The 22,024-nt window shown below is 46.5% G+C and overlaps 1 protein-coding gene across 1 annotated transcript; it reads right to left on the bottom strand.

The window, feature by feature from the left end:
• Positions 1 to 14,595: 14,595 nt before the first annotated feature.
• On the bottom strand, positions 14,596 to 20,933 carry GP5 (glycoprotein V platelet). The gene has a single exon (XM_070466214.1). It carries the CDS (start codon positions 18,601 to 18,603, stop codon positions 16,879 to 16,881), a length of 1,725 nt encoding a protein of 574 aa, XP_070322315.1. The 5' UTR covers positions 18,604 to 20,933; the 3' UTR covers positions 14,596 to 16,878.
• Positions 20,934 to 22,024: the final 1,091 nt, after the last annotated feature.

Genomic DNA, 22,024 nt, shown 5'->3' with positions numbered 1-22,024 from the left:
TTCTGTTCCTGATGATGATGATGTGTTTAGAGTTATGAGTGTCCCAAGGAGGCTGTTTGGTCAGAGGCTGTCAAGCCTGGAAGCAGTGGGTGGAGGAGGGAAGATTTCACATGTGAAAAAGCAATCTTAAAAACAAACAACCCAATTAAAACATAGGCAAAGGACGTGAGTAGATATTTCTCCAGGAAGATAGACAACTGGCCAACAAGCACATGAGTAGATGCTCAACATCACTAGTCATCAGAGAATTGCAAACCAAAACCATAATATGTATCACTTCACACTCTTAAGATGTCTACTATCCCCAAAATAGAACCTAGTAAATGTTGAAGAGGATGTGGAGAAATTGCAGCCTTTGTGTGTTGCTGGTGGGAATGTAAAACTGGTGCAACTGTTGTATATAAAAATGTGGTTTCTTAAAAATTAAACAGAGCAGGGACCTCCACTCAGTACTCTGTAGTAAACAATATAGGAAAAGGATCTGAAAAAGAATAGATATATCTATTTGCATAACTGAATCACTTTGCTGAACACCAGAAACTGATACATTGTAAATCAACTGTATTACAATATAAAATAAAATTAAACACAGCATTACTGGATGACCCAACAATTTCACACACACACACACACACACACACACACACACACACACGTTTTATGTTCTTGTTTAGTCACTAAGTTGTGTCTGACTTTTTGTGACCCCATGAACTGTAGCCCACCAGGCTCCTCTGTCCATGGGATTTCTCAGGCAAGAATACTGGAGTGGACTGCCATTTCCTTCTCCAGGGGGATCTTCCCAACCAGGGATCGGAACCACGTCTGCTGCATGTCTCCTGTATCACAGGCAGATTCTTTACTGCTGAGCCTGGAAAGCCTATATATATTTATCCAAAATGACTTGAAAGGTTGGTTCTATGACCTGTCCACATTGGGTGAACCAGGAACCAGCTCATTTAGACTGGGTTTCTGTGTTTATCTTTTTAAAAAGGCCTAATTTTTAATTGCATAGGAAAACATTTCACCAGTTAAACAAGGATCTTCAACTCTGTCCAACACAATTCGGTATGAGAATTGCTTTTTGTGTGTTTAAAATACATATAACATAAAACTTAGCATTTTCACCATTTTTAGGGGTACAGTTCAGTGGCATTAAGCATATTCATATTATTGTGCAACCATCATCACAATCCATCTCTAAAATTTTGAATTGCCCCAAACTGAGACTCTCCACCCATGAAGCATTGGCTCCCCATTCCTCCCTCTCTTAACCCCTGGGAACCACCATTCTACTTTCTACCTTAATGAATATGAAGGCTTAGGCACTTCATTTAAGTTGTATCATACAGCATTTGTCCTTTTGGACATTTGGGTTGCTTCTCCCTTTTGGCTATTATGAATAATGCTGCAATTAACATGGGTGTACACTTATCTTTCAAGTCATTTAGAGATATGAATGGCAGAAAGTGAAGAGGAACTGAAGAGCCTCTTGATGAAGGTGTAAGAGGAGAATGAAAATGCTGGCTTTTAACTTAGCATTCAAAAAACTAAGATCATGGCATCACTTCACGGCAAATAGATGGGGAAAAAAATGAAACAGTGACAGACTTTATTTTCTTGGGCTCCAAAATCAATGAGGATGATGACTTCAGCCATGAAATTAAAAGACGCTTGCTCCTTGAAAGAAATCTATAACAAACCTAGACAGCGTATTAAAAAGCAGAGACATCATTTTTCTGACAAAGGTCCATTTAGTCAAAGCTATGGTTTTTCCAGTAGTCATGTATGGATGTGAGAATTGGGCCATAAAGAAGGCTGAAAGCCAAAGAATTGATGCTTTTGAAATATGGTGATGGAGAATATTCTTGAGAGTCCCTTAGATGGCTAGGAGGTCAAGCCAGTCAATTAGAAAGGAAATCAACCCTGAATATTCATTGGAAGGACTAATGCTGAAGCTGAAGTTCTAATACTTTGGTCACCTGATGCAAAGAGCCAACTCATTGGAAAAGACCCTGATGCTGGGAAAGACTGAAGGCAGAAGGAAAAGGAGACGACAGAGGATGAGATGGTTGGATGGCATCATCGACTCAATGGACACGAGTTTGAACAAGCTCTGGGACATGGTGAGGGACAGGGAAGCCTGGTGTGCTGCAGTCCATGGGGTTGCAAAGAGTCAGACATGACTTAGCGACTGAATAACAACAACTATATATCTATCTCATACATATATATATATATATATATATTATATATATAATACATATGTGTGAACAATTCTAGTACTGAATTATGCTAGACAGAATTGATGATCATTGTTTAACTGGTGAGATTTTTTTTATGCAATTAAAAATTAGGCCTTTCTGAAAACATTATCAAAGATAAACAGAGACCCAGTCTAAGGAAGCTTTTTCCTGGTTCAGACGGATGTGGACAGGTCATAGAACTCACCCTTCTGCTCTGGCCAGAACTCAGCTCACTTCACCCAGCAGACATGCCTGAGCCTTTGAGAGAGACTGGCCTGCCTCTGGGTGATGAGCATATGAGCCATCTTTCCCTCCCCTGTAATTTTGTCTTTTGTAATTTTTCCACATTTTCTGTAATTGATTTGATGATTTTTACACTGAAGAAAACATTCCTTAAATTCCCCGTATTTTAAAGGCCCATCCTCCATGCTGGCCCCTGTGAGTGAGGGCTCAGTATTTCTCAGGAGGGACCCCCACTGTTCAGGACCAGCCCTCAAGTGAAACGCTCTTTTGCTAAGTGAGTCATGCAGGTAGGACCACAGGGATAGGTTAGGCTCACAGGCCAGATGAACAGACGTCCCAGCAAACCTTTGTGGCCATCAACTGGGCTCCTGGTAGGCACTCATAGGGACAAACTGTCTGCAGAGACAAACTGGAATGACCTTCAAGGCCGCATCCAGAGAGGTCAGTCTCAGGGGCCTGCCACCATAAAGCATCTCAAGCTAAAACAGGTCCTGATCTCATACAAGCGGAGTGTCTGGAAAGGACAGAAGAGGGCAAGGTTCCCCAGCCAAGACAGATCAAGGAAGCCATGGCAAGGAGGTTGTAGGCTTTGGAGGGTGAATGGGGTTCTGAATGCATTGAAGGGGGTGAGGAAGCATTCCAGACAAGGGCCATGGGGTGATCAAAGGCAAGAAAGTGTACTGTTTGAAGGGTGCTGGTTGTTGATTGTGAAGCCCTTGTATGTCCGGCTGAGAGATTTGGGCTTCCATAGCTGACTGCAAACCAGGAGCATGGTTGGTGGTGGCTGTGGTTTCATTTACTTTATCAGGAGACTAGCCCACCTGGACCATGAGGCCTCAGAGTCTGCTTTGTTGTCCTGGCAGCCTCAAGTCATGCCGGGAGGACAGTGTGAGCCTAACCAGTAGCTGTCTCTGAATCTACAGATTGACTCCAGCAAGCCTGTCAAATGTCTTTTTAAACACTGCTTTTCAAAGAGTCCCATCCTCCATTTCCCTCAAAACGATTCAGGGAGTTTGAAAATAGTTAACAGACAGGTGTGGGAAGGGGACAGAGCTAGAAGAAAAAGGGAAAAGTTCTCTTTGGCCTAAAGCAAGTTATTTGAGTTACATTTAATTGTACATTTTAATGTGAGACTTCCAAATTTTCTGCCACAATAAAACAGAGCAGCCTTTGAAATGATTAAACTAGCAAGTTCGTGGTCCTCATGGCTAGAGCAGATTCCAGCGCGTCACCACACCAAATTAAAGGTCAGAGATGAGGGCGGGGAGAGTAGCTGTGTTTTCCTTAATTATGACACGAACAGGTCTGTTTTGAATGCCCTACATGACTGAAGTTTGCACAAGAACCCAGGGGCATGTGGGCTCAATCTGAGGAGCTCCATTTTTCCCTTGATCCCCACTTTGAGAAACCTGCCTGGCTCATCACTCCCATTACAAATACCTGTCTATGTACAACCCAAAAAGGAGCAAGAAGATGCTTTTAGCTAGACCACCATGTTCAAAACAGTCAGGGACAGCCAGGAGCCCAGAATCTGGACCTTAGTAAGTCATGTCCCCTCTGGGGTATCAGTTTTCCCATCCATAAAGTGGGGACATTATGTGAGCTAACTATTGATAACAGTCTGTTTTTAAAATCATAAATTTTCATCACATTCCATCTGATAAAGGAGAAGAAAGAAAGGAGGGAGGGAGGGGATGGAAGAAGGTGGGAAATTTTTATTCACAGTTTATATTTGCATTTGTCTTGACTCATTTCAGGCTTCCCTGGTGGCTCAGATGGTGAAGAATCTGCCTGTAATACAGGAAATCCAGGTTCAATCCCTGGGTCGGGAAGATCCCCTGGAGAAGGGATTGGCTACCCACTCCAGTATTCTTGCCTGGAGAATTTCATGGACAGAGGAGCCTCGTAGACTACAGTCCATGGAGTTTCAGAGAGCTGGACATGATTGAGTGAGTAACACCTTAACTTTGACTAATTTCAGACCCTCTTGACTCTGTACTGTGCACCACATACATCAGTACCCAGACTCGACAGCTTCCAGCTTTATTTATTGTTATTTATTATATATAAATGGTAAACAAGAGCAGAGAAGGCCTTCTCTTACCACACAGGTGCAGAGAGGGAACCAGGCTCCTCCTAGACTTGGCTGGGGGAGTGGCGGCTCTTGCAGGGTGAGAGTCTGCTGGGCTGGGTCTGGATAAGTCTCAGACCCAGATTTTCTCACAGAATAACAGACTGTCATACATAGTTAGCTCTTCAGAGATTTCATTGCACTTGGAGCCTTCAGCAACTCAGTTTCATAGTAGGACCTAAAAAGAGCATTTCAAATTGGAGCCCCTTCAGATGGCTTGCCTGAGGGGCTGCTGCTGCTAGGTCGCTTCAGTCGTGTCCGAATCTGTACGACCCCATAGATGGCAGCCCACCAGGCTCCCCTGTCCCTGGGATTCTCCAAGCAAGAACACTGGAGTGGGTTGCCATTACCTTCTCCATGCCTGAGCTGAGGCCTCTGTAATTCTGCTCCTTGTTTGCTGCAAAAAACTCCCAACTTGTGTTTTTAGGCCACCTATTCAATTCTGTACCATGAAAAGTCATGGCAGCTACTGTTCAGAAACTGAGACATTTTCATAGCAAGGTTCCCATTCCTCCTTGTAAGGACTTGTGCAAAATGAAATAAGTCTATAAATTTTTCCAAATAAAATCAGTATCAGAAAGAATTGAAGTTTCTTCTTTTGTTCAAACAACTGCTTATACATGTGTTATTATCCAGAACCATTTTTGCCACTTAAAAGCGGTCGGGGTCCTCACAATACTACCCACCCAAATCATATGCTTTTGGGAAGGTGTTAGGGGGAAGCCAAGATCTGGAAACGACCCTAGACCACATCTAGTTTAAATCTACGCTCTTCTAGAAAAGGAAACTGAATTCCAGAGAAGTCTTGGTCAGAGATTGAGATTAGAATCCTGCATTTTCTGTTACCACCGCACCTTTCTGTTCTTAAGACTGCCTTCTGGTCAGCTTTTGCATAAGAAATAAGGCAGCTAAACAAGATGCTGCTCCTCATTAAGGAAGCTGTGGTTATTGCTCGGAGGGGAAAACAAGGGTAAATGACAGTGGTGACTGGGTTCCATCATCAGAGCTGTCACCTGAGTCCTTAGAATGACAGGCTGTCTTCTCTGGCACCAGTCATTTCCCTGGTGACAAATTAAGAGATATAACTAAGCTTTGCTCCTGGCAGCAGAGGATTTTGAAGACAGAAGTGCAGTGATGGAGCTTATTACAACTGGAAGCTAGAAGGAAGTGGCAAGTGGTTAACAGGCTGAGTGGAGACCCAGATGACAGGTGACGAGGAGAGAGCTGGTGTCAGGACTGAACAAGGATCCCCCCCTGGCTTTCTCCTGCTCTGATCATCCATCCCTCTTGGGAAGCCTTTCCTCATTTCTAGGAAAGAGTCATGGTCCTCAGGACTAGTTACTTTGAGTGGACCAGCTTCCCAATCCTCTCAGAGAACTGTGTATTTATCCAGACACTCATTCATCTTTTTGCATATTTACTCTCATCCCTTCCAGCTCCAGAAAGGATTTGAGGTAGCTCAAATAAAAGGTCCATATAGTCATGATGTCCGTTTAGTCAAAGCTATGGTTTTTCCAGTAGTCATGTGTGGATGTGAGTTGGACCATAAAAGCTTAGCATCAAAGAATTGATGCTTTCAGATCGTGATTCTGGAGAAGACTCAAGAGTCCATTGGACAGCAAGGAGATCAAACCAGCCAATCCTAAAGGAGATCAACTCTGAATTTTCACTGAAAGGACTGATGCTGAAGCTGAAACTCCAATACTTTGGCCACCAGATGTGACAAGCCAGTTCTTCGGAAAAGACCTTGATTCTAGGAAAGATTGAAAGCAGGAGGAGAAGAGGATGACGGATGAGATGGTTGGATGGCGTCACCAACTCAAAGGTGTCATCTCAAACTCTGGGAGACGGTGAAGGACAGGGAAGCCTGAGGTGTTGCAGTCCATGGAGTCACAAAGAGTCAGATACAACTCAGCGACTGAACAACAACAAAATAAAATGTAACAAAATGTTTATAAACAAAATCTAAGTTAAAAGGAAGAAGGAAAGGAGGAGGAAAAACAAAAGTGAAGGACTAGTCTCAAGAACAAGACTCAAAGTGAACACTTCAAATTTCATTTTGTCATCATCCAGTGGCACACATGTGATTTATGTACTTTTCTGTATGGGTTTATGGGTGGGAATTTAAAAAACCCGTTCACAGCTCTCTACACTGCTTGCTTATCTCAGGGACATCTTCTAGGGGGCCTGGGGGAGTGCCTGAACCACTTTCCGTGTCTTCTCTTTCCAGCAACTTGCGCTAAATATTGCTCTACTCACCTGAGATTTGAAAGAACATCATGTGGCCATAAGGCCAACTCTGCTGTCTAGACCAAGTGTCAAAGTACAGGGCTTCTCCCCAGAAATCCAGACCCACCCATGCTGGAGCTGACCTCTTATAAAATCTAGTGTTTTGAAAAGGGAGAGTCTTTAAATGCCCAAAAAAGGACCATCTGGTTAATCTGAGCAGAAGCAGGTATTCCACAGGAAGAAACAAAGATGTGGGAACTGGTTTTCCACTGGGTGTTTAAGTGACATCCCATAACTCAGTCCATAAACCACGCCCAAAGGGCAGGGCTCTGATTAAGAGGCTGGCACTGTAGGCCCGTCAGGAGGCTGACGTGCCCGGGAAGCCGTGTCATCCGTGACAGAAGTGGACCCCTGGAAACCCGCCCCACTTCTCCCCCAGGCTCCTCCTCGGGGTGGGAGGGCCGTTGGGGGTATGGCCCAAGTAGGGGTCTCCACGGCCCCACTGGCTCCCTCCTCTGCCCAGGCCACTCTGGTCCCTGCTGCCTCAGCCTTGGTGACAACTCAGGCATCCCAGGGAGGCAGGGAAGAGCCTTGAGTTCACAGAGCCTCACTGATCGCAGGGACTTGTGGTGGTCTGACATTGAGAGCAAATTTCTCGATTTTCAGTTGAGGGAACTGAGTTCACAGAGACGGAGAACTGGCCGAGGGCCCTGCAGTGAGGGGCCTGGCCAAGATGGAGTCCACACGCAATCTTTGTCTTGTTCTGTCTCTGTCTTGCTCTTTCTCTCTCTCCAGGAAGCATCTGACTCCACATGTCTAAGCCCAGTAGCACCAGTTGACCCGATGCTACCAGGGACGGCCCAGTCAAGGGAAGCCCTGCCTGACTGTCCCAGTGGACCTCCCCGATGTGGTCATTCCTCACGCAGAACTCTGCTGCTCACAAAACACGTCCTCACCCAGGTCTCACCGTGAGTGTTCCAAGAACGCCTGTGTCCAGCCATCGGTGCGGGGAGAGAGCAGGGCCATGATTACCCAGAGAACTCTGGCCATTACACTAGGATGAGTGAGATTCCAGGACTGCCAGAGGATGGCAGGGACGAGGCGGCGGGCAGCTGCTGCAGGACAGGCAGGCTGTGTTCCCAGTTAGCAGGGAGCCTTGGGCCCAGCCACAGCACCAACTGGACCCACGGCTCAGAGGGGACCTCACCGAGATGCCCTCCAACCAGGAGTCATGAGAATAATGCTAAAATGCGTTTCTGCAAAGATGGTAGGAGTGCATATGGGGACAGAGACACTTCACAGACTCGGACTGCAAAGGGGCCCTTTCTGTAGCTGCTTAAGTGTTAGGAAGATGAGACGCTCAACTATTCAAGGGCAGCCCAGGGTGGGGAGACAGGTGGCAGGGATGTGTCTTTGAAAGGACAGAGGCAGACAGACAAAGGAGGGAAGTGTTTTTTTCAGGGTCTAGACTCTGGGCTCCAGTAGCATCCGAGTGGGAGGGGCCTTCGGATCCAGACCCCTACTTTACCAATGGGGACACCGAGGCCCAGGGAAGGGAAAGAACTCATTCAGAGTCACGCAGCTGGTCAGTATCAGAGTGAGGATCTGATCCCTGGGGGGCGGAGTGGAGGAGCTGGGGGAGCGGGTGTCTAGAGGAAGGCACAGGAAGTGAGGAGAAAGCAAATACACCCTTTGACCAGGGGCCAGCCCTCAAAGGACTGTGGGAACCTAGGACTGGGCTTTTCCAAAGCAATCTGGAATAGAAACCCCTGGGAGGCCCTGCTGGCCAGTGACAGGCTTCCTCCCCAACAAGAGCAAGCTGCAAAAATTCTGCTGTTGGAACAACAGGCTTTATGTCTGAGGACGTGACTGACCCCAGGGCATTAGGCACCCACACCAACACAGGGTCAGCAAATTGCTCTTCCTTTCTGTTCAAAGCAGCCCAACAAGTCCATGGCCAGTGTCTCCGGAGGCCCGAGTCTGGACAGTGGTTTACATCCACATTTGCCCAGGTCAACCCAAAGCAAGGTAGAGTAATCACAGGCCATGTGAGGGAGAAGGGATCTTAAGGGCATGTTCCAGCCTCACACCTGTCTCCATCAAACACTGGAACTCCTTCCATCTCCGGGTGGCTCAGCTGCAGCTTGAGCAGTTCACAGAGACAGCTCATGCCCCACATGATGGCCACTCCAATCCTTGGGCCAAGCATCTCCCCCACCACCCACCATGTGTTTCCTGCCAAGTGGTCCTCGTTCTGCCCCTTGAGACCCCATGAAACAAGTCCCCCTCCCTTTCCTAAAGCAACCCTGAACTGGTTAAACACAGTGATGTATGTGTGCTCAGTCGTGTCCGATTCTTTGCGACCCCGTGGACTGTAGCCCACCAGGCTCCTCTGTCCATGGGATTCTCCAGGCTAGAATACTGGAGTGGGTTGCCATTCCCTCCTCCAGGGGATCTTCCCAACCCAGGGATTGAACCCCAGTCTCTTGTGTCTCCTACACTGGCAAGTGGATTCTTTAACACGAGTGCCACCTGGGAAGCCCTAAACACAGAGACCAATCCCCCAAATCCTCTCCTTCCCAGAATAAACACCCCTGCTTCTCTCAACTGGTTTCCATATACCTGGGTGCTAGCCTTTCACCAGCTCCCCCTCCCACCTTTCACCCTAATCATTTCCTACTACACTGCCTCCACTAGATTAATTACTAATCCTGGTTCCACATAACATTCAAGGTGAAGGCCAACATCTCAAATCACCCTCCTAGAGACCTAAGGGGGCAGCTTATCCACAGGCCCCTTCTCCTTCCTGCCATCTCTTCTCTAAGCTTCAGAGACACACACACAAAGGCCACAGTTTCTCAGAGAACAGTTACGTGAACCGGTGCTCATAATTACATGCGTGGTAAATCCTGATTTTCCAAAACCTTAAAAAGGAAGAATATTTAATTCTTTAAAAGGCAGGACATCCATGTGGTAGCTGACCTCTGTCAGGTCTGATTCTGGAGTTCAAATTAGGTAAGGAATATTCATTTAGGAGAGCAAGCTCTGAGCACCTATTAGACCCAGGAGCACCATGGCAGAAGGCTACTTAATATATAGCTTTTATTCCAAGGAGCCCAGTTAAGGAGATCCATACATGTAGAATTACAGTAAACATTGCTAGATGCTGTGATCCAGGCATGGAAATGGGAAAAGTTAGTTTCCTATTGCTGTAATAATGAATGACCACCAACCCAACATGTGTCTACCTGGCCTAAAATCAAGCTGTCAGCCGGGCTGGGCTCCTTCAGGAAGTACCAGGAGAGGATCCATATCCTTGCCTTCTCCAGTTGCTATAGGCTGCCTGCATTCCTTGATTCATGCCCCCTGTCTCCATCTTCAAAGCCAATAGCATTGTCGTCACATCTTCAATTCTCTCTCCAGCTTCTGCCTCCCTTCACTTATGAGAACCCTTGTGATTGGGTTCACCTGGATAATCTTCTCAACTCAAGATCCTAAACCTAATCACTCCTGAAAAACCCTTTTTGCCTTGTAAAGTAAACTATTTATACATTCATAGGTTTGGGGACTAAAACCCGGACATCTTTGGTGGCCATTATTTTGGCCATTATGTTCCACAGGGAATAACTAATTGCTTGTGGGAATAGATTTTTTAAGGCATTGTAGTTGTATGCAGGGGGCTTCCCGGGTGGTGCTAGTGGTAAAGAACATGCTTGCCAATGCTGGAGACATGAGGCCAACAACTCATTAGTTCTAGCATCCCCAAAGCTGCAGGTTTCACTGCAGTCCTCTCCTCTGCCCCTGCCCTACAAATTAACGGAAAAGAATTTAAACTGAGGCTGACTTTGACCTTGAGTTTGAAGGGGGCAAAAACACGGAAATACTGACATTTTCTGTTTCTCTTTTGATGTCACTGAGGATCTGAATTGCTAGGGGTTTGGAGCCAGGAAGGAGGCCCAGCTTTCTGCCTTCTGTCAAGGCAGAGACAAAACCCAGACAAGCTCCCAGCTCTGTCAACCCGCAGCTCACTGGGTTTCTACAGGGGTTCTTTCTGGCAGCCTCCGCTTTGGTGGTCAAGGGGAATGTGGGTGCTCTGGGCTGCAGGGCCTGTGGAGGGAGGACAGGGCCATGGGAAAGGCTTGTGCAGAAGACACACCCTGTGTCCCTGTCCTACCTTTGCATCCTCTGCTGATGTTTGTCAATCCTGGGTCTTCTTTGTGTTGAGCAGGACAGTTCTACGTTAGGCTCTGAGATGTGGAGGCCATGGATCAAAAACCACCCGGCCCTCATGGTGTGCTGCCAACGAGGAGAGCATTCCTTGCTGAACAGAACTCTGGTTCACAACACACTTTTACACCATGATCTTAGATGTGATTTTTTTTGGCTACATGCGACATGGGGGATCATAGTTCCCCGATGAGGGATCGAAACTGCTCATCCTGCAGTGGAGCTTTAACCAATGGACTGTTAGGGAAGTCCCTTTCTTTGACTCTGATAATACCCCCAAGAGGATGGGAGCAGTCAGTCAGTGGCATTGCTGAGACCCACAGCTGAGACCAACCCTCTGCCACTCCCACCACACAACAGGGCCTCCCGTGGGCTCTTGACGGTGACTGCTGGGTCGAGGCCACTCTTGCGGCCACTGTCAGAATGGCCTGCTCTTAGATTTCTACTCCCTTTCTCTTGTTTCCTTCTCCTCTCAACTACCTCTCTCCCACCCTTTTTTCTTCCCTATTCCTCTCTCTTTATCCTCGCTTCTTTCCTCCTTCTCAGCAACCAAAGGCCCCCAAATAACTCTCAGCTCTCAGGGAGCCCCCAGTAGGCTTAAGGGACTAGAACTTCTATGTCAGGATGTCTACAACCACAAAAGAATGTCCTCCTGGTGCTTGCCTCCCATAATCATCATGTCCTGCGTTGAGCAGGTGACCTGTCCATACCAGGAGAAGCACTGGGGGCTTGGACTAGTCTAGGCCAGAAGCCAGGAGACTAGAGCTCACAGACGGCTCTGCCAATCATAACCTTAGGTACATTACTGCTCCACTCTGGACCTCAGTTTTCTCATCAATAAAGTGGGATAATAACAACTACCTCTCAGGGCAGTTTGAGGGTTAGGAAAATTGGTTTCATGGTACTCAGCATGTATTAGATGTTTAATAAAGCTTGGTTGAATGCGGCAGATGCTGGAACACAGAACGCTCCCAAACAGTGGACTTGAAAATATCAATATCTGTGCTGGGGTAATAAAAGTCAAGAAGCACCTAGAAGCATCAGCAGAGAGGTGGGAGGGGATGGAGGAAGAGTGTCACTGGGGAGGGGCTGTTTATTGTTCCCCCACCCGGGGGCATTTCAGGCTCCCAGTACTCCGGATCCAGCCACTGAATTCAATTAATGCTTGTCTCTTTATGATGGTGAGGAAATCATCTTGTAACATTCCAGATGCCTAATGAGGGTGTGTGCAGCTACTGGGCAGTGAGTCCCGGAATCTCCCTGCCTTCGGCACGCCCTGGTAGTAATGGAGATTTTTAAAAGCTGGGAAGCCCAGAGTGACTTCTCCCAAAACAGACGTGGTCAGTCAGTCCCAACGTAAGCAGAGATTCAGAGTCTGACTTGCAGTCGTTCCAGAAAGAGAAGCCAATTACAACACGCTGTGGGGAAGGGGGATTGGAAACTTGGGGAATAGACATGGATGGACTTGCAGTTAAACCTGCAAATTGATTGTCCCCATTTATCTCCTCTCCCTCCAGGGACCCCACTTAGATAGCAGCAAAGGAACTGAAATGATAAACCCACTACATCACAGGGAATGGAAAAAGATTATCAATGGACTAGAGATTTCAGCACATTTATGGAACAGAACAGTTGAAGGTAGCTGAGCAGAGAGATCCCATTTCCTTAACAGAGCTCCAGAGAGGCTTGAAAATTGATTATACCAGGAACAATGCAGGACAGTTTTCAGGCTTCCCTGAGAGCTCAGTTGGTAAAGAATTCTCGTGCAATGTGGGAGGCCTGAATTCAAACCCTGGGTTGGGAAGATCCCCTGGAGAAGGGAAAAGCTACCCACTCCAGTATTCTGGCCTGGAGAATTCCATGGACTACAGTCCACGGGGTCACAAAAAGTTGGACACAACTGAGTGACTTTCACTCACTCAGTGCCGGACAGGTGGGTGTGAGATATGGGATTAAAATCCAGGGGGCTGTTTGAAAGCTACTATATGGGACAGATGCCTCTGCTTCTGTCCCTAGGAAAACAAACAAATTAGCTTTTAAAATTACACTGTGCTGGAGAAAACAACCCTCCACAAATATTCTGGCCTGTTGAGATCCCCAGGATAATACTCAGCCTGCTGCTCCAGAACCCTTAACATGAAGCTTGCCCATGTGCACAAAGCTCTCAAGAGTCGGTGATTTTTATTGCCTCACTTTTCAAGTTTGAGCCAATAACTAAGCACTTAAGGGAAGCAAACAACAACAACAAATCACAGAGAAAATAGATACAGCTCAGAAAGGAAGCCTTTAAAACCTCAAAATTTTGGATAACCAACAAGGACCTACTGTATAGCACATGGAACTCTGCTCATGTGGCAGCCTGGATGGGAGGGAATGAACACATGTATATGTACGGCTGAGTCCCTTTACAATTCACCTGAAACTATCACAACACTGTTTGTCAATTGGCTATACCCCAATATAAAATAAAAAGTTTAAAAATAATTACAAAATTTTAAATTCTAGTATCCTAAGAGAAATCCAAGAGCCTGCATCCATAAAACAAGTCAATGAGTGCTAAATTGCTTCAGTCCTGGTGGCTCAGTGGTAAAGAATCCACCTGCCAGTGGAGAAGACACAGGTTTGATCCCTGGTCCAGGAAGATCCCACATGCTGTGGATGAACTAAGCCCTTGCACCACAACTATTGAATCTGTGCTCTAGAGCCCATGCTCCACGACAAGAGAAGCCACTGCAATGAGAAGCCCGAGCACCACAACAAAAAGGAGCCCCTGACCTCTGCAACTCGGGAAAAACTCACCCAGCAGCAAAGACCCGAACAGCCAGATAAATAAATAAAATTATTTTTTAAGAAAGTCACATAGTGAAAAAAAATACTTGCAAAGCATATAATTTACAGAACATTAGTGTCCAGGATATGTAGAGAGTTCTTACAAATCAGTAATAATGAAAAGACAAAATATCCCATCATGAATTGGTTGATGTATATGTACAGATAATTCCAAGAAGGATCTAAACCCTCAATAAACATTTAAAAATAAGTTCAAGCTCACAAGTTATCAGGCAAATATAAAACAGCTATGAGATATCATTTCCTACTTTTCAGATTGACAGAAATTTAAAATTTTGATGTTATTGAGAGTTGGTGAAATTGTAGAGTAGCGGGGCATAAAAAGAAAAGAAAAAAACACTGGGAGTAAATGTCCTTCAACAAGAAAACAGATAAGTTGTGGTATATTCATTCAATATTATATAGCTATTAAAATGAACTAGAGCCAAATATTTCATGTGGATAAATCTCAAAAATGCAAGCCCAGGAAAAAATTTGAATACTATATGCAAAGTAGCATTTATATACAATCTTGAAAATAGGCAAAGGATTCCACTTGCTTAGAGAGTTGTGGGCACATATAGTAAGAGTATAAAAAGACACCTAGGGATGTGAAAGATTAAATTTATTAATGCAGTTACCTCTAAGGAGAGGAATGAGAACAGGGGAAAGACGGAGACAGGAGCCTTCAAATTTATCTGTTGCATTTGATTTGGTTAAAAAAATATTTGAAGCAAATAAAGCGAAGTATAAAGATTTGACACAGCTGGTTACGGTGTCCAAAGATGTTCTCCACACGTTTCTGAATGTTTGAAGATAATAACCAGGAGTTTGGGGGAGATGTTTTAATTGAAGGGGACACCAAAATGTAAACATTTTGTTTTATTTGCTACTTTATCCTTCCACTTAAAAGAGTGCCTGGTACAGAGGAGGTAGTCAATAAATAATTGCTGAATAAATAAATGTATGCAAAGGCATTGAGACATGCTAGAACATGCTGTGTTCTAAAAGAACAAATCACAGTAATAGCCAACTTCTATCAAGCCCCATATGCATTGGCCTGGATTATTTCATCCTTGCAAGAAAGCATGGTGGTTAGGACTAGAGTCCATAGTCCATAAAAAAAAAAGTCTGAGTTTTATGCTGTAGGTAGTTTCAAAGTGTGGAGGAGTGGAAATAAATAAGACAAGGAGACACATACACACACACATACACACACATTCCCCTAGAGTGCAAGGTGAATGGGCCAGATGGAGTGGTGAGCATGCCCAATGCCTGATAGCCTGAGAAGCGGACTCACAGAAGGGGACACTTTTAGTCTGCCAGGGCAGTCAGGAAGACTTCACCAGGAGAAGACATCTGAACTTGATCTTGAAAATAAAGCGCACCTACAAATGCCAGGAACCCCCAGCTCTTCCTGCTCCATATCCAGTGGTTGTTGTTGGAGGATCTATTTCTCTGGACCCTGAGCAGAGAGCCTGACCACACAGGGCTGAGACCACCCACAAGTGAAGACAGACTAACTTGAATGTAATCACCCATTTCAGGATGTTTGGTCTCACCTTTAAATACAACAGAGAAAAAAAAAACAACTACCAGCTCAAAGCTCTTTTAAAATTGTGACAGCAGTAATAATTGCTTGCCCTTTAATAATAAGAGCTACCATTTATTGAGCATTTACTGTATGCAGGGCACTGGGCTAAGTCATCAAAAGCTTGTCTTTAGTTCTCACAACAACCCCAAGAGGCAGGTACTATTTATCGGTTTCCAGGGATAAGGAAACCAAGGCAGGGGTGTCCCCCACAGACCTATGCAGTTCGTAGGTGGAGCTGGGATCCCAACCCACCGGTTTCTGACTCTTCTCCAGCCCATGCTTTAACCACTGCTTCTCCCAAGCAGACACCCAATTAAAGAAAGGAGGGTTTTACTGCCTTCAATTGTAATAAATGAGAACGTGATCTGAGCATAATAAACTAGAACCCAAGCTTATCATTACATTCATGAACACCTGTCACTGTCAGGCGTTCCGTAAATGCTTGTGAAATGAGGTAGCGTTTGGTTCCAGGAAATGAAAACCAACCCAGTGTCGAAATGACAGACTTCACCCTGGTAGGGATCAAGTAAGAACTCACAGCTCACGTGAACAAGCGGAGCAGGGCTCCGCGGGCACGCAGCCGGGGACAGTGGGGATCAACAGCGTCTCCCAGCAGCACGCTGAGAGCCCCGGGAACGTCCCCGCTCCTCCCCCAAGCCCGGTCCCACCCGCCCCGGTGCCCGCCCTTCTCCAGCTCGTGGGCACTCAGCCCGCACGCCGCGGTCAGGGCTCCGCGCTGGGTACCGAGCTCCTGGGGGGAGGGCCGGGTTGCCTCTCTCAGCCCATCATCAGCCACACAAGCCTGTCTACACTCTTGCGTGGATGGAGTTCAGCGCTTCCTCCCAAATCCCACAGGTCAGACATACGTAGAGTGAGAAAAAAACGGGACGAAAAGAACTGTGAAAGAGTTCTGCTTTTCAGATAAAGGGAAAGAGAGCAACCCATCTTCTCCCCTAGGAAAAGCTACCATCGCCGGATCCCACGCATTCTATTTATTCATTTTAACATTTGCAGCCATCTACCAGCTGCAGGAGGCAGGCCCTGGCCTGAGTTGGCTGTCTTTCTTTGCACCCTCCCTCAGTTCACACTGCAGAGACCCCCTTTCGTCACCCCGCCCGCCCACCCACCCCCGACTGTGGGCACAGGGAGGGGCCGTCGCGGTCCGCGCTGCCAGGAGCACTCTGCGGATGGGAAGGCAGGTACAACAGTCAGGGTTCACCACTGTAAATGGTACGGGGGCTGAGAGGGAGAGGTGTCACTGAGCGGGGAGGAGAGAGGGAGGGAAGGGGATGGCCGAGGAGGAAGAAGGGAGAGGAAGATAGCGTCAGCTGGTCTGGACTCTCCCCGGAGCCGCGTCTGACAATACTCCGGTCACGTTTTAATTAATTGCAAGGTTTTCTCATCGCCTCGAACCAGAACTCTGTGATTAATTTCCGAAAGAGCCTGCTGAGTTTAATCATCGCAAACACAATGATCCCGGTAATTAGGGCCTGAGCGGCTAAAAGCAGAAAATAAAGACCCCAGTACAGGCTATGGTTCTGACTTTGGTCCTCAGCTACCTGCCGGGTCCACGGCTCGGAGCGCTTGGGTCCCAAGTTAGCGCGGGCAGGGGCGGCGGGCAGGGTGGGCTGCGGGGGGCCTTCGGAGTAGCCCCCGGCCAGGCGGCTGGGAGGCGGGCTCCCGGGGCGCGGGCAGCCGAGGTCGCCGGCCTGCAGGGTCCAGAGCAGTCGGCCGGCGTGCGGCCCGGGCCCGTGACACTGCGGGGGCTCGGCTCGACCCACGAGGTCCGCGTGCCGCCGCAGCCACGCCAGGAACGGCCCCAGGCCACAGTCGCAGCGCCAGGGATTGTGTCCCAGCAGGACCTCCGCCAGCCGGGGCAGAGCCTCAAACGCGTCGCCCGGCAGGGTCTCCAGCTGGTTGTGGTCGAGCTGGACCTCCTCCAGGCTGCTGAGGTTGCGGAAGAGAGCGCTGGGCACGGCGCGCAGCCGGTTGCTGCGCAGCCACACGTGGCGGAGCCGGCCGAGCCCGCGGAGCAGGCCGGCGGGGAGGGAGGCCAGGCCTGTGGAGCGCAGGGCGAGCACCTGCAGCTCGCCGAGGCCTCGGAAGGCGTCCTCCGGGAGCGCGCTCAGCTCCGGGCTCAGCGACACCTCCAGGACGCGCAGGCCGGTGAGGTTGCGGAAGGCGGCGGCGGGCAGGGTGCGCAGCTGGGTGCCTGTCAGCCTCAGCTCCCGCAGGCCGCCTATCTCCCCGAAGAGCACGTTGGGGAGTTCCTCCAGCGGGTTTTCGAACAGGGTCAGGAAGGTCAGATTGTGCGAATGAAGAAAGAGGGCGGAGGGCAGGAACTCGAGGCGGTTTCTGGAAAGGGTCAAGGAGCTCAGGCTTCGCAGCCGGTCGAAGGCGCCGGGGACGATGGAACGGAGGTGATTGGTGTGGAGCTGCAGCTCCTTCAGGGCGCGCAGGCTGTCCAACAGCCCCGACCCCAAAGAGACCAGCCGGTTCGAGTGGAGCAGAAGCTTCTCCAGCTTAACCTGGACCCCAAACAACCCCTCGGGCAGGTGGGTCAAATTGTTTCCCGATAAATCCAGCAATTTCAGGTTCACCAGATGTGTGAACAGGCTAGCAGGCAGGAAAGCGAGTTGGTTTTGGTTCAGAAAGAGCTCCTGCAGGTGAACCAGTTTCTGAAACAGGTTTTGGTCAAGGCTCTTTAGTTCATTGCCGTCCAGAAACAACTGTTCCAGGAGCACCAGGTTATCCAACAGTGCGCCTGGGAGATGAGTGATCTTGTTGCGCGATAACCTCAGGGTTTTAAGTTTTATCGGGTCGTTGAACGTGCCCGGGGCAATGGCGGAAATGTGGCTGTCAGACAGCAACAGGCGCTGCAGGACGGTCATGCCACTGAAGCTGTTGTTCTGCAAGGTGCCGCGGCCCATTTGGAAGAGCAAGATATGCGTGAGGTTGGTGGGCAGGCCGAGCGCGGCGATGCCGGCCACCGTGCCGCGCGAGCACTGCGCGGAGTCGCGGAAGGCGCACCTGCAGGAGGGTGGGCAGGGAAACGGCTGCGCGCGCAGGAGCCAGAGCGCCGCGCACAGCAGAGCGCTCCTCAGCATGTCTGCGACGGCGTCCGCGGCAGATCTGTGGGCTACAAGCAAAAGGGCAAACGCTCGTAATCCTGCATGATCCTTTCACCGGGATTATCATTGACTTTAAATGTTATGCGGCTCCACGCTACGTCTCCCTCTCAGCAGTGCTGATTTTTCCTGGGTGGTGAAAAGACATTTATTCTGCACTCCGAGGTCTCATCCTCTTGTTTCACTGATTTTCCACTCTTAATTCAAATCGGTAAAATTAAAGCATTTGCAAGGTATGGAAAAGATAATACCTTTAAATCTGTACATACCAAGAACTAACTAAAATAATCTTTCTCACAATCAAGTTTGGAGGTATCACAGAGCAGTGCCCGTTGTGAAAGTAACCCTGCTCTTCACTTAATTTTTTTGGATTCACCTTAAAAATTTTTTTAATTTATTTATAATTTAGCCAGGGGTGCCTATGACCTACAGCCCAGAAGGGAACAGCGAAGTCTGTTAAAACAAAAGCAACTATTACCTGATTCTTTTACTCACTATCACGCTGTATCTGCAGTACCTTCCTACTCCACTAACACAGGACCGGCTCAAATTAATGAATAGTCTCAGCCACACTGAGACAAGTAGGTTAACAGTACTTCATCACTTTATGCCACACACTGCTCTCAGCACTGTATTTAAATTAATGCATTTACTCCTTACAGTAACCCTGTGAAAGTGAAAGTCGCTCAGTCCTGTCTGACTCTCCGACCCCATGGACCATAGCAGGCCAGGCTCCTCTGTGCATGGAATTCTCCAGGCAAGAACACTGGAGTGGGTAGCCAGTCCCTTCTCCAGGGGATCTTCCTGACCGAGGAATACAACGCAGGTCTCCCACATTGCAGGCGGACTCACTGCAGTCTGAGCCATGTGAGTTAGGTTATCCACAATTAAAGGATGATGCAACTGCAGGTGCAGAAAGGTTAAGTAACTTAACCGGGGTCACAGAGCTAGAATTTGAAAGTATTTCTGATTGTGCCATAAATAAGGAACTCACTTCTAAGATGCCTAATTAAAAATTAGTACTCAAGGCACTGAATTATCCGTGAAACACACACAGTAATACTAATCTGCCAAAACAATGTTTCCCACATGTAATTTCAAATAAACTGCATCTTGTACTAAATTTTACTTGTTATTTGTACAGACTAGCCAAGCCCTCCAGTTACCCACATTTAATTTTTAGAATATTTTAGAATATTTGGCCTTACCTGAAATGGCACTGCACCCCAAAGCAACTGAATGGTTTAGAGCTTTGCATGTGACTTGGCACTTTCCAAAGGAAGAGGGGAGTATCTTTGCATCCTGAAGATAAAGACTTCCCCAGAACAAAAGTCAGGGAAAGAGCCCTATCGCAGAGGGCATATTCTGGTTTTTTAATGACAAATAAATGACAACTATCTTCAAACTTTGAAAGAGACCGTTTGTAACCCAAGTCCTGCTGCCAAAGCCTAAAGATGAGCAAGAGGGGCGCAGTTTCTTCATAACTGGCACAGTAAGACCTGGTGATGTGTGTCTTGTGTCACATGGAAGGACCACTGCAGCAGCCACATATCCCTGGACGGTCTACACTTCCTCCGGACCTTCCTTTATCTGCTACTTCACTCCAATTCTACTCAGGCTCCCCTCTGCCCCTTTTAGGAATAACAAGGTTAAGGACATTCTCAAGTGCTCCACTCACCTTTTAAAAGTCTTTTCAAGTATGTTCCATAATGGCCTTGCTGGGTTGAGGGTGTCCACATGTTCAACTGAACATAGGAATGTCCAGCTGCTTTGCAAAGAAGTTATACCAATATACGTTGTCACCTACCATGTATGACAGGTCCTGTCCTTCATCTCCACCCATGCCTTGAAACTTTAATTTTAATTTTTGCCATTCATATGAAATAGTTGTCTCAGTGTGGTTTTAGTTTTTCATTTCCCTACTGAACGACAAACTTGAGCATTTTTCCTCTTTTTAAAGGCCAATCTTCTGACAAATTTGGGTTCTTTTGACCATTTTTCTATATGGAAAAATAAATGATTATCTTTTAAAAACTGAATTGTAGGTATTCTTTATATATTCTGGATATTAGTCCTTTGTGGACTGTAGGTGTTTGTTGCAGATATCTTCATCTAATATGTGCTTTGCCTTTTCACCCCCTTTGTCTTTTATTGAACAGAAGTCTTAATATAGGTAGTTATTAATCTTTATGATTTGTTTTTTGTGTCTATCAAAATAATTCTTCCTCTTCTCGCAAACCAAAAAACTTCTCCTATAATAACTTATTACATTTTAGAATATTGTCTTTTGCATTTAGGTCTTTATTCCATCTACAACTGATTTTTGTATATGATGTAAGTACAATTGCTTTTTCTCCAATAAGGGATCAGTTGTCATATATATACATACATACATATATATATCCTTTCTTCCCTCAGAGCTACAATGTCAGCACGGTAACAGATCACCATTGGATGAATGTGTGGTCTGTGTTCTGGGCTATTTGATAATCCTTGTGCCAACACCACACTGAAATATAAAGCCTGAAAATATCCAGTGTTTTATCAAGTGAAGAAGTAGACATTCTCATACATTGGTGGGAATATAAATAGTAGCAAACTTTGGGGAGAAAAACTTAGTTGTATCAGCCAAATTTTAAATATACATATTCTTTGTCCAATAGTTCCATTACTAAAAATACACGCTATGGAAATGCTCATTAAGACATCTACACACAAACTTATTTGCAGGATTGTAATAGGGGAAAAAAAGCCTAAATGGCCATCAATAGGGAAGTAGTCATTTAAATTACAGTACGTACATCCATGCAATAGGATGCCTTGCAGACTTTGAAAAGAACGGATTTGAGCTGCAACTACTAACATATAACTTTCTAAAATACACTGAATGACGTAAAACAAGGGCTGTGTAGCATATAACATGGGGTTCTACACAAACGTGTAGGATTTTTAAAAACATGAGTATATATATATATATATATATATTTTTTTTTTTTTTCTAGAATACACCCAAGAAACTTTAGTATTCCCCCTTTGGGAGAGAAACTAGGAAAAAGGCGACTTCCTTACATACCTATGAGGTTGAAATTTTATCAAATGTGCTTAATGTTACTGTTAAAATTTTTTTAATGCAAATATAAAGTAATTTGGAAGGGAAAATGGCATTATTTAAGAAAAAAAGGAAAGAACATAAGTATTTAAAAATACTGGGAAAAGCCAGTGCCTGAACTGGAAAAGAATAAACATTAAGTTCTGGAATTATTGACTGGAGTGGCACTGCAGAAATGGTCTTTCTTTTATCCTGGTTGGGAAAACCAGGAAAACCGACACTGGCAGGTGTAACAGGAAAGGAACTGAATTCAGCCTTTGATGTAGTCCAATGCAGGCAAAGCCCATTAAA

Source organism: Odocoileus virginianus, chromosome 4 (assembly GCF_023699985.2).
Source record: "Odocoileus virginianus isolate 20LAN1187 ecotype Illinois chromosome 4, Ovbor_1.2, whole genome shotgun sequence".
NCBI lineage: Eukaryota > Metazoa > Chordata > Mammalia > Artiodactyla > Cervidae > Odocoileus > Odocoileus virginianus.
This window is presented reverse-complemented; position numbering and strand designations above follow the sequence as displayed.